This window comes from Lethenteron reissneri, chromosome 37 (assembly GCF_015708825.2).
Source record: "Lethenteron reissneri isolate LAM-NWPU_2019-01 chromosome 37, ASM1570882v1, whole genome shotgun sequence".
NCBI classification, from domain to species: Eukaryota; Metazoa; Chordata; class Hyperoartia; order Petromyzontiformes; family Petromyzontidae; genus Lethenteron; species Lethenteron reissneri.
This window is the reverse complement of record NC_083815.1, coordinates 6,491,632-6,505,530: the sequence shown is the minus strand read 5'-3', so window position 1 is coordinate 6,505,530 and position 13,899 is coordinate 6,491,632. Positions and strand designations below refer to the sequence as shown.

General features: G+C 48.2%; 1 protein-coding gene across 1 annotated transcript in view; it reads left to right on the top strand.

Annotated features, from left to right (window-relative positions):
• Window positions 1–11,124: 11,124 nt before the first annotated feature.
• The window catches only part of SLC22A18 (solute carrier family 22 member 18), a 144,365-nt gene continuing 141,590 nt past the window's right edge, over window positions 11,125–13,899 (top strand). The window contains exon 1 of the mRNA XM_061566757.1: window positions 11,125–11,414. Coding sequence (XP_061422741.1) covers window positions 11,301–11,414 — 114 coding nt within the window. The 5' untranslated portion in view covers window positions 11,125–11,300. The remainder of the gene's footprint in view (window positions 11,415–13,899) is intronic.

The window sequence follows — 13,899 nt, the reverse complement described above, 5'->3', positions numbered from 1 at the left end:
GGAGACAGCATCTGTGACAGCCTAATTGGCTTAGACGCCTTCACAGGCTGCGACATTGTCAGTGCATTCGCCGGTCGAGGGAAGCTGATCGCCCTGAAGATGGTGAGAAAGGACACTTCCTGCCAAGAGACTTTTAGTCGACTGGGGCAGTCATGGAATGTGAGTGATGAGCTGTTCCAGAAATTGAGCAGTTCACCTGTCACATGTACGTTGCTAATAGCAGCACTGGTGAGGTGAACGAACTGCGCTACCAGCTCTGCTGCACCAAAAGGGGAGAAGTCGAGTCCAGCCAGCTGCCACCATGTAGAGACTGTCTCTTCACGCATGTTCAACGAGACAACTATCAGGCAGCAATCTGGAAATGCTGTCTGCAGGATAACCCTGTGGTGCCAAGCCCTACTGAGTATGAAAGGACAGACGATCATCACCATTGTGGTGTTCATTCAGACGCTGTCTTTCCGACACCATTGTGGTGTTCATTCAGACGCTCTTTTCGACAGCCCTGTTCTTCACCTGAGGACGGCTGCTTGCGTTGTGGCCGAAACGTCGTGAGAATTGTATTTTATTATGTTTTAATTGTATTATTTCCCGTCTACGTGACTTTACCGAAAGAACAAAGAAGATGAATCCCTGCAGTCACGAAAGCTTTAAATCGAAAAAATGATTTTATATTCTAAATAATATTTACAAACACTAGAGAGACGTTATATATATGTATTTTTTATGCTTTTATTACACCGAAACGTGAGTCTGACATACCACGCTGAAAATTCACGGTAACAGCGTAAAACAAATCTGCAGTCATCCATTCCAACTCAACGAAACGACATGAAAGGGAGAGAAAGAAAGGAATCGTATATATGTATTTAGCAAATGATAATGATTGTACAACCTGCAATAAAATCTGATATAACACTTTTCAACCTCAACTGAAATGCTATATCGTAATTCAGTGGCGGCTCCTGCAAAATCTCTCAGGGGGGGCAAATGTCTGGATGATTTATAAGGATAAGGTCCACCCATGCAATGGATAAATTAACAGCTTAAGCATGTAAAGGCAACTTCACTTCTTTAATATTAATGAAAAATGAAGTGACTCTTACAATACATCTTGTTTGTTTCTATACTCACTATTAATACAATCCACTCAGTTTATTTTATTAAAGATTTCACTAGGTGGCGACAAATAATATTGTTGGATGAAACGTGCTTACGTATGATGACGTAAGCACGTTAGTGCGAGCCCTCCCGGAAGCCATAGAGAATGCATTGGAGCCCCCGCCGTTCGAAAAAAAAATCATCTTTGAATGTAAGTCTATGGGAACACTCTGGGCGATTTTCAGCTGGAGTGAATCGCCCAAAAAGAGGCGGTACTCCACAGAACGTGACATGACGCTGATTGGACTATATCCAGAGGCACAGTAACGGCTAGCATAGCTCTGTGGTTGAATGAGATTGTTAATGTGATTGAAAAAGTCCCTTTCATACATTGGTGGGGCGTCGCCCAATCGCCCTAATGAAGAAACCGCCCCTGTCGTAATTATGGTCATATCGTGAAGTTTATTATCACATCATGAAAACATTGTGCCAACCTGAATCTACACTAAAGCTGCCAAATGTCTGGGAGACTCAACCGGGACGCATCTGCTAAATGCATAGAACGTTTTCTGCCTCGACACTTGCAGGCTGTGCGATTCTGTGGCTCTTCTCTAGTCAAGTCCTCTATCGTAGATATCTACGTGACTTTACCAAAAGAACCGAAGAATATGAATTAGCGCGGTCATGAAAGCTTTATCCTCATTTCTCTCTATCCTCATTTCTCGTTCCGCCGCATCCTCCCATCTCAAGCTTGGTCTCCCTCTATCTCCTAATAATCGTCGGCTTCTTTTACTCTCTACGTAAATAACAATACGATGATTGTTTTAATGGGTTTTTTTCGTCTTAAGTCAAGTCATAAACCCCCCTCACATGGGTTTTTTTTACACGACCGAACCATGGGAAACAATTATGAATGATAATATTGGTCGTGAAAGCTTATGTATAAAATGAATAATACGACCCTAAACTGTTGATTCTGTATGATAACGTCAATGAAGTTGTAATTGACATAATATTTAGCAAATTGGTAAAATTATCACCTTAAATTCGTATTCATGTTTTCGTAACCTAATTGTACTTTGAAGGGTTTTCAAAAGTAATTTGTCCAAGCCAATTTTCATTACAGGAATTATATCTTATAAAATATGAATATTTTTTGTATATAATTATTTATTTCTCTTGAGTTGCTTGTATTTCAAATTTTACTTGATTCATTATAGTAATTAACGTTATTTTTAAGATTTTGGTGACCCACGTGACCCTTGCAAATGTAATTACCCTGGTCTCTCGAGGTCTCACCTGGTGACATTAAAATAAACTTTAGAATCGAGCGTGTAAATTCATCATACAAAGTGAAATAAAATAACATTAAGGTCAAATGAAAATGTCTGGTCGAGTACTTTCTAGCAGCATTCACCAGGCTTTGATTTTCAGAGTATTGTAATAAAAGGACTCAGACACTTCTTGCTGACTCCGTGTCCTTTATTTGGGGTTCGCGTTCTCCTTCCCACACGGCACTCCTCCTGAGACTCTCTCCCTGGCAGCCCCACATCTGCCTTCGCTCCCGTAGCCTTCCACGCTCCTGCAGCTCCGCTGCAGGCTCTTGGTACAGCCCTCTGGCTGCTCCCCCAGCAGCTCCATCTCTGCTCCCTGTTCCTCCGTGCGTGGCGATCTCGCCACCTCCCAATGTCAGCCCTTCGTGGCCTCTATGGCTATCTCGCCATTTCCTACCTCAATCCTCCACTCTCTCTTCCACCCCGCTGGCTGGCGCCGTCATGAGCCCCTCAGCCACCAGGCTGAGGCACGGCGACCACCCAACGTGTTCACCACCCTTCACTCCCCCGACTGACCCAGATAGCTTCCTGTCTCCCCGCTATAACTTCTCCCCCACGTCACCCTGACTCCTCCCTCTCGGATCGTCATATCCGCCCCGCCCATTTACGCCCGCATTACACTACCCTCCCCCGTAGAGAAAATCCCAGCCGTCCTCGGCTGAAACAGAACAAAATAATGCGGGCGAAGGCATCACAATCAGGAGTCCCCCAGACACAACGGAGATTATAACAACAACAACACAAGCAACGAAAGGGGAGGTATCAGGAACTGGAACAGAACACCGGCCTGTCCTCCGCGCAACAACAACAAGAATAAGAATGGCACAATGAACAACAACGGCAACTGACACGCAAGAACGGCCAACGCGCACAACCCAGAATGTGATGTTTTAGTGCGTGTCCATGTTGCAGTTCCATCCGCTCGGCTCAAGTCCAACGTCAAAGAGCAAGTGGTAGAGCAGAATGACGAACGGCGCTCAATTGCTCCTTCAAGTCCTCATCCAGCTAGCACACCAGGTAACACCCAGTGCGACGGGAGCTGAAGAATCTGTGACGAGAAGGAGAATCCAATCCCCTGAGGCACAGCACAACAACGCACATCCGCATGTCGTACACGACAGCCACCCGGCCTCAGGGTAGTGGAGATGATGTAAATCCAGCCCGCTTAAAAAAAACTCCCCATAAATACCCAAAATAACGCAATGGATGCCCCATTATTTACATTTTAACAACAATATTATTTACACGTCAACAACAACAACAAAATTGTCTGCTCTTACCCACCAGCAGTCCTCCCTTGAGGACCAGCACAGACATCGCACGTACACAGCATGTACCCACGGTCACTCTCAGCAACCCAACAAAACGCCTAATCGCACACCCTCGCGTGGAGAGAGCCACGCTCCCCAGCGGTAATGTTTAACTCGCCCTAACCCCCACCGTGGTCGTCAACCCACAGCAACATCCACTGACCATACTCTCAGCTAGTGCAATTTCGGGGATGAGCAGCAACTCGGCCACGCTCCTCCATTACTATCCCATCAGAGATGGACACACACCAGCCTCGTATAGTCCGATGCTTTATAGCCCAGGGAAGGTTCATCCCCCAGCAATGCCAGACCCCCTGTACTCCCCCCACGGGGCAATGTTCTCTTATAGAGACAATAACACCCTAACCCAGATCCCGTGAGCCCCCGGCACACCAGGTTCAGTCTGCCACCGCACAACTGAACCATGACTCCCCGAGCCATATGAGCACATGGCCCATTAGTTTAAGACATACCACGGAGGTTTCGCCTCCGGGCTGTCAGGTCAGCCATCAGCCATAGCCCGATGTGACCACAACTCGTGCATCACCCAATCAACAATGGCAGGCATAACAGATGGAATATTTGCCCCACCCCGGTTTTTCCTGCGCGCTCAAAATGGCGTCCCCCTTCGCCCAGCGCGTTCGCGCAATATCTCGCGCGCACTCAAAATGGCGGCCCTTTCCGCAAAGCGCATCGTCGCCATACCCCGCGTGCGCGCAAAATGGCGGCCCAACGTGCGAACACGTGGCCAGTTTTCTCCATTCGTGCACCCCAGCTTCCCTTAGCTGGGGGTCACAAGACGCATCTCCCGTCACATTATAACAACCCCACCAACGATAGACGCACAGCCCCAGCTTGCTGCGCACAGCTGTCATATCGTGGAATTTTTAACCAATATTTTACCAACCACATTAGTTACACAACCCAACTCGCCAAGCAACTCGTGGCTGCATGCGATCAACCGAATACGCGACGCCACTTGGCGCCAATTTACGGTCCCATTAGCATTAACCTTTGAGACACCCACAACGGCGTCATCACGCACCCTCAAAGCGCGCTCTCTCTCAAAAAGCGCAATTACCCATAATATACACGAAATCTCGTGTGCACAACACCAATACAACCGAATTTTAGGGTCCCCCTCTATAATATACACGCAATCTCGTGTGCACAACACCAATACAACCGAATTTTAGGGTCCCCCTCTATAATATACACGCAATCTCGTGTGCACAACAACCATACAACCAATTATTTGGGTCCCCCTCGAATTTGTTACCAATTTCCAACAGGTACGCACAATATAATAACAATCCCAATTCCAATAATCAACCACTGCATCGCACCCCATAACCATACAGAACGGTATAACAGCACATGCAATCAGCATATCGCGATCACACGCGCACATTTAAGCACAATAGCAAGCAGATCTGCAGGCAACCAACACACCATTAATCCTGTCGTAACTTTGCAGCAACAACACAATTATTCTCTCTCTTGCAACAATCGCATCGCACACAGCACCTCGCAGCACAATACACCAAAAAAATATATATTATTTTTTTCCAATTAAGCCCATCGCACAAGGTAACCCACAAATAATACAGCGCAAGATACCCGACGCTCCCAAGTTAATAATTAACTTCACCATTAAGATAACAACTCCACGCAGCAGCGCACACACACAATTTGACACTCAGCAAATACAGCAGACTCTCCGTCCATTCTCAACACACGCACACACTTACATTGACACCATTAACAAGCAGATAGCGCGTTCATCGCTATTACACACACATACACACAGTCCGAACCGCGCTCCGCACAATCGAGTCATAAGAGAAAACCAAAATAGCCCCCCGGCCCTCGAAAGATGAGTGAGGTGTGTGTTAAGGCCGGGTGCGTATCGTTATGACTCGCCCGGGGCTGCAGCAAGAAGAGGACGGCAGGGTGGCAACTTGAGACGCCTCGCAGAACTCGTTCGGCGACTTGACGGCTCCGTTGTCACGCACCCGAGCCAGGACGGGAAGCTCCCGCCCCAGCAGCTGCAGCATCGGCGTCTTCTCCTCGCAGCACCCCCTCGAAAAACAGCAGCTCACAGCAGGCTCTCACCCCACGGCACCTCCAGATGGCAGCGCAAGGCTGCCTCTCCGCCGCGATGTTGAAGATGGCGGCGTCCTCCCGCCGCGGTGAAGACAAGATGGCGGCTTCCCGCCGTTTCTCCCCTGCCACGCCCAAGATGGCGTCTTCGTGCCACGTGGCAATGGCGCTGGCAGCGCAGGAAAGGCAGAGGCCTGCGGATCACCACCGGGCCTCCCCGACGTCGTCCTCGGCGTGGTGAACTCACACAGTCGCGCCAGCACGATTTTCAAGGTCCCCATCTGCATCACCATCTGTCTCCATCGTAAGTTGGCATCCTTCGGCACAGACAGGTCCACCGACGCGGCGACACCTTGCTCACCCGGACCCGTACTCGTTCCAGAACGGATCTCCTCTTCCATCGCAGGCAGGTCCACTGTCTGAGGAAGGTCGTCGTCGTCGGATGATGTAGCAGGAATATTTTTTTTTCTTCTTTCTCTCAGTTGTTTTGAGATGCCGTTTCACTTCTGACTCCAGTGTAATAAAAGGACTCAGACACTTCTTGCTGACTCCGTGTCCTTTATTTGGGGTTCGCGTTCTCCTTCCCACACGGCACTCCTCCTGAGACTCTCTCCCTGGCAGCCCCACATCTGCCTTCGCTCCCGTAGCCTTCCACGCTCCTGCAGCTCCGCTGCAGGCTCTTGGTACAGCCCTCTGGCTGCTCCCCCAGCAGCTCCATCTCTGCTCCCTGTTCCTCCGTGCGTGGCGATCTCGCCACCTCCCAATGTCAGCCCTTCGTGGCCTCTATGGCTATCTCGCCATTTCCTACCTCAATCCTCCACTCTCTCTTCCACCCCGCTGGCTGGCGCCGTCATGAGCCCCTCAGCCACCAGGCTGAGGCACGGCGACCACCCAACGTGTTCACCACCCTTCACTCCCCCGACTGACCCAGATAGCTTCCTGTCTCCCCGCTATAACTTCTCCCCCACGTCACCCTGACTCCTCCCTCTCGGATCGTCATATCCGCCCCGCCCATTTACGCCCGCATTACAGTATCATCATCATCATGGCGTGAGCAATACCCGCTGGGATGCATAGTGTTTATAGGAAAGAACACGTAGAGCCAATCAAGGCAGCACAGGGACACTGCTATTTTAGCTGCTCGCAGGTGCAAATTACAGAGCAACGGTGTGACACCCATTAAAATCATTCACATTTGTGTCTAATGGGAACACAGCCCAGATGGTCCATAGAGGCTGACGGTGCTAATTGATGGTTTTTTTGGGATGAAAACAACCCATTGTCCATCATTACTTACATACTGGAAAATATCCACGAACACAATAAAAATTTACATTTATACGGCGCATTTCATTCGAGAATCTCATGTAATAATTACAGAAAATGCATACACTGAAATGCTCAAATGTTCACGTTGTCGTTATCAAAGTGACTCCACCTTAATATGGTCAGTGTTGTTTCTACCTGGGGAAGGCGCAGCGTTCTTGAGACAGTATTGGAAATTCCACGTTCCCTTGACAGGTGCAAGTCTACCCATATATAATTCACGAGCCTTTTGCCCGTCCAAGGAGGGGTGTATTGCAGTAAATCTGAATCTTGCAAGCGAAAAGCAGAACGCGACGTGATAATCATTGCATCCATTCATGTGCATTTGTAAGGCCACAGTGACACACTTATTTCATATTCTTTGGGTCTTTCGGTAAAGCCACGTAGATAGAAAAAATAATAAAATCACGACGTTTTGATCGCAACACAAGCAATCGTCTTCAGGTGAAGACGATTATTTTTTCTATCGACGTGGCTTTACCGAAAGACCCAAATAATATGAATTCCTGCGGTCACGAAAGCTTTAAGTCAAGATTTACACGTATTTCATTTAAAGGTTATAATATCTTGTTCATCATGACGTCCTTTTTACTTTGATGTCTCAACAGCGTTACGGAGACCGCGTGACGTGAGGGTTCTGCCTTTGTAGTGAGGGTTGTGAGTTGACGCCCATGTGAAGGCACGTCACCCGCTAATTATTATTAATGAGGAGGGGGGTGTCCATTTGGAGGACGTCACCTATTCATGATTATTAATGAGGGGGGTGTCCATGTGGATTGACGTCACCAGCTCATGATTATTAATGAGGGGGGCTGTTCCATGTGAAGTGACGTCACCTGCTCCTGATTATTAATGAGGGGGGGGGGGTTCATGCGGAGTGACGTCACCCGCTCATGATTATTAATGAGGTGGGGGTTCATGCGGAGTGACGACACCCGCTCATGATTATTAATGAGGGGGGCTGGTCGACGTGGAGTGACGTCACGCGCGGGACACACAGACATTCTTGGCTCATTATGGTAGTAAATGACGAGTGAGAATACTGTACTGCCGTGATCGGGGAGAATAAATGTCATCCCTCTTGGTTCGCACACGATACCTCCTCCAATTTGAGTTTCGCTTCATCACAACGCGCGTAGAGTGGCGACACCTCGTGGTCACACTGCGGCATGGCACTTAAGAGTCACCAACAGCGCAAATCGGTCAACTTGCAATTACGTGGACGGTCCAACTCATGTTTTACCACGAGCAGTGGTAGCCAGGGCCCCATGGGGTAACGAACAGTCCTCAACCCAGATTGTCCACAATATCTCTCTGGGCTTGTCTAGGAATAAGAGCCATTGCCCAAAAGGTGACCTTCGATTAGCACGATTGGCTACGTACGGTGCGATAGAAGTTCATTATAGCTTTTCATGCTAAGGCGGTATTACTGTCACGTGTTGAATGTTGTGATAATTTTGCTTGTGCACCAATGGAAACGTGGGATCACCAAAAAATTATCGGCAGGGGAAGTGCATTTACAAGTCCAGTGTGCGAACCACGCAGGTTAATTCAGTAGCGTAACGAGTGTGGTGGTAGGGGGTGCATCGGACCCCCGTGGTGGTCAAAGCTACGAGTTGGATCCCACCGTGACAACCACGAATAGATAATGTTATAAACAACAGTGTAAAAAAACAACACACTTATTTAAAACGCGGTTAATTTCTTTTTTTAATAAAAATGTTTTCATTTACGTTCCACGTTTCATTTTTATTTCATTCAAATCAAATATTGGGGCCCCACTTGACCGATTGCCGCACCCCCCCCCTCCCCCCCTGAGCTGATAATTAATGTAGTTAACGCCACTGGGTATAATGCCAAGGCTGCGTCCACATTGATGCGCTCTGGAGTAGCTGGATTCAAGTTTAAATTTTCATTTATTCGGTATAGCCCTGTGAGCCATGCGGCTCTTGAGTCGGGTGCAACCGCAACAAACAAAATATCAACAGAGAACATCTTACAGCGACGACGCGCCACAGAAACATCCTGGATAAACCAGCAAATCTTCCAGAAAAAAAAACCCCCACCGTGTTACAACGCTGGGTGCAAATTCCATCGGAGCGTTGTGCGCTCCTCGGCGTCCGTTGCGGCTGGGCGAGAACGCGGGACAGCGCTCCCTGCTGGCGAACCTGGGGGTAGTTGCACCTCCAATTCAACAACAACAAGCGCCATTCGCCACTAAGTGGCGGTGACGTCACCACGACGCTTGTGCCAGGCTAGGTGCACGTTGATGCCACGTGAAGTGTCGAATGCCCGCTGGCAGGAGGTCACGGGGCAGACCCAGCAGGTGCCACGGGTCGACTGACTGAGACGACTGGGCCGATGCACCATCTGTGCCCCCCTACTGTGGCAACCTCGAATTCACTGCAATGGACCCCCCCCCCACAGTTCACTCCCACAGGACACAAGCTGCTGATCGTCATACGATTATGGTGGTACTCATTCAATCTCCTGCATGAACACAGACGGTGAGGGAGGGGAGTTAAGAAACGCACCTATTTGTGTCTTAAGGGCCGTCCACACATCGTCACAAATGTCTGACCCCCCCCCCACCCGGGTGCGTGACGTCATTTATGAACGGCCCCTAAGCCACTTCGTTGAGCTGTCATTTGTGGCCAGGTCGCTTCTGACAAAAGGAGCTGTATGTATCAGTGGGCCTTACCTGGTAAAAAGAAATATAGTTTATAGTTTAAATAAAAAAAGTGTATAGTTTATCTGTCAAATAGAGCTTCATAGCTCATCGGATTTCTCCAGGATAAATAAACGTTCTGATCAATACATATTTAATTACGTACAACGCAACATTATGTTAACTTCTTGTAAAAGTGATAACCTATATTGATCAATCATTAAATTTCAACGTCCATTTCAGTCTATAAATTGTGGATAATCATTCAATTCAGAATTCCATTCAATTTTTTAAAATCTACTTTTCTCTGCCTCGTTAGTCACGTTTACCCGGGTTTCTCGTGTTCCGACCACATTTTGATTCGCTCAATCAACCCGAATGAAACATTTGCATCACATTTGCATACCGCGACAAATATCGAACCGTTTAACACTCGAATCCTCATGAAGTATATTTTTAAAGTAAGTTAATCATAGATTTTCAAAAGGACAACAGCGTGAATGGAACTCGGTACCACTTAATGTGGCCAAACTTCAATCGCAGCGATTTATATCCAAAGCTCGTGAGAAGTGAATTACAGCTACAATATCTGATAAACCAAGACCGTAATTATAATATATATTGGGGGGGGACACACCCCCCCCCCCCAATATTCAAATATGCTCAAAATGCCCCCCCCCCCAATATATTGCTATAAAATAGAATTCTGTTATTTGATTGTTGTTATGATTGTACTTTATTAATCCCTAATCTTTGCCATTACATACAATGAAACAAGAAAAGGTAAAAAAGAAAACTGAGCAATTTAATACAATACACTATTAGACATTATTGTCAAAAATACATAAAAAGTCCATCCTATGTGATAGTGAATTCTTTTATATTTTAGGCAGGAAATGGCAGGAAATGAGTTTTCAAATTTAGATTTTTTTCTGTGGGGGGGCCCCCAGACCCCCTGGAAGATTTGCCCCCCCCCCCATGTTGACTCCATGGCCAAGGCCTTGTGATAAACCCACTCATTTCAAACGATTATTATCATCGCACAATCCACTGCTGTTGGCCACACACAACAATTATAACCACTTAAAGTTTTGCCACTGCAGGTGATTAAAATATACTCCACATATATTTATTTTTTCTATGGACCCGCAGAGCAATTAAACTCACAGCCACCGTAGTTAGGGGGGTCACCATGCAACGTGCTGGCAGCGAATCGGCCCTTATGCTTGTTTGTACTTTGCGCTCAAAGCAGTTTTGTTTAAATATTTCCTTCTCTCTCTCTCTCTCGAGTTACGCAACCTCGCAAGGGTTTAACCAACATCGCAAGCCGCACGCCATCGCTACTGTACGACCGCTTAGCGAACAAAACGCCTTCGCGCACACCTCGAACGCGCCTGTTCGACGTTTCGTGCGCACTCCTTTTTTTCGGACTAATCTCTTTGCCGGTCGCGTGCGCGAATCATGGAGAAGCGTGCGGAGAGAAGCGTGGAGAGAGATCGCTCCGTTGTCCGGACTGTGCACCTCACGACGGCCATCTACGCGTGCTGCTTCTGGATACAGCTCGGCGTTTTGCCCGTGAGTGAGCGATTTAAACGAGACCAACACGCTCATGTCACGCTGGCTCCATCCGTAGTCCGCCGGGAGTTCATTGCCAGTCACGCGGGGTCACTGGCCGGGTCCCGTGGTGGCCTTTCGTGTGTGGGGGGCCTCTCCTGACTTGCGACCACCGCGACAATGCACGCGATTTGTGAAACCCCAGCGGGTTTCAAACGTCAATTTGCAAAGAAAAGTTAATTGACGAACGCACATCTTCTAACGCCGTCGATTGCCCGGCATGGTGTACGTAAAGTGTATTTGTGTTACCGTACACGGTGTTTGGGCACTTGCATTCTATTCATTGTCTCTGTGGGTATGTCAAGCGGTGGTTTTCAGTGGGTGGCTCTTGACAGCCACAGTCTTGAGTTCACGTTGCCGGCTGTGTGGGTGGGGGGTGACATTGCATTTTTTTCAATTCAGCGCTCCGAACACGGCAACCGATTGCCAACCGAGGCTAACGTCAGTGGCGAGTGATATTAGAAGCAGGCTCTAACCGACCCACGCTGACCAGCGTGGTGAAGTATGGTCAAACAACCCGCATCCATCTCTTCAATAACCTGAAGAGATGGATGCAAATCATGGCACACACGTGATTGTTTTTTAGTGTTTAGTTTTGTGGTCCTTCGATTGGCACCGTTGGCTACGTAGGGTGCGAAAGAAGTTCGACAGACAGTGCATACATGCACGTTCACAATGTTAAAGTACCAGGCCGTTGATTAGTAAAGTTCTGTTGCAAGGCAAAGTGTTGGGGCAAGTGCTGCTAGCGAGCACCTATGAAGGCCGGCACGGCACACGAGGGGGGTGGGTGGCCAGCAACCACGCCCGACCGCCTTTGTCTCCCCAGTGGCGATGTTTACACACCGCACCAGGTACTCATTTGAGGCTGAGTCGACCTAGGGATGGCCCAGGACCGGTTCAGATAATCGTCACCGGTGTTGGCCGTGAGCGGGAATCAAACTCGGGTCGCCGGGTTCGTAGCGCAGCGTAGCGCTAACCACTACACCACCGCTCCCCGTAAAATAACCATAACCACGAATCCACACACACACAGCATCTCCGTTTACGAAATTGATTCGAGTTACACAATAAGGAGACTATGATCCAATGCATGGTATAACGCAGCGCTGCGCCGTGACACGTTTTCATTGCTTAATCGCTATCCATCATTGAGCCTTAAGGGATTTAGCAGCAATCACCTGCTTAGGCTGAGACGTTTGGTGTTTTGACTAATAACTGTGCAGTGCACCATCCCTCTTGAATCTATAGATGTATTGTTCTGTAATCAATAATGCTTGTACTCGTCTATCACGCGTGAGAAAGCCAGTGCTTTCTGCAGTATAAAAGTGTTTGGTGGCAGATTAATACTGCTGCTGCTGTATGTGCATATATACATTTCTAATTAATGTAATGCATTAAGAATTGTTGAAAAACAAGATTGTCTTCGAATTAGTTGTGTTTGCTATCAATGATGAACAACAGACATGCCGATGAAAAAATAAGAAGAGGTTTTACCCTTTCTGGCAATAAAACAGGAGGTGTTAAAATGTTCAAACACCAAATAGAAACCTTCTACAAAGCATCAAGTCTGAATTAACCACACGTACTTGTGGCAAAACATGCAAACAAAAACATGCTCTGATAATTTTTGCAATGTCTTTGAAACTGATTGGCCTACACCAGAGAAAGCCTTCTCTATGGGCTTGTCTCACCATCAGTGTTAGAGCAGAGAACGCCAATAGGCGAACATCACAATGGCGATGCAGCTATCAGAAAACTTATAGCCCAGAACGACCAGTTATACATAACAGACATGCCACGTCACATTCCAGGAAATGGCTCTGTCCGTTAATAAATCAACAATTACCGTTCATTTTCCCGCACCTCCGATTAGCAACGGTTGGCTACGTACGGTGCGAAAGAAGTTCAACATGCTTACATACAACATTGCTAATGCAACAAACAGACCCATCATAGACTGGCACGTGACAGCGTGGACACGTGCCCAGGTGGGGTCGTGGCGCCAGACTGCTCCGTCGAAGCACCGTGCGGTGGCCTTCACGGCCGCCTGGCTTCATGTGGAGTGGCCCCCCCTGCTAGACCAGAGGTCGCAACCGGGTACCCGATACCCGTACCCTACCCGATACCCGGCTACCCGTACCCGGCCGTACGGGTACCCGTTTGCGACCCTGGTGCGGCCGGGTACGGGTAGGCCGTGAGTCACTGGTGAGTCACCGTTTGTCACTCATTTCCCAACGTCTTGTCTCTTCTCACAGTTCAAGTTCTTAGAATCAACCCACCCGCGCCTGCAACATGGCTTCGTCCCAGAGGTCGCAATCAGGTACCCGATACCCGTACCCTACCTGTACCCTGCCGGGTACGGGTACCCGTTTGCGACCCTGGTGCGGCCGGGTACGGGTACGGGTAAGGAATCAAAACCCGTTTGCGACCTCTGTGCTAGACCCAC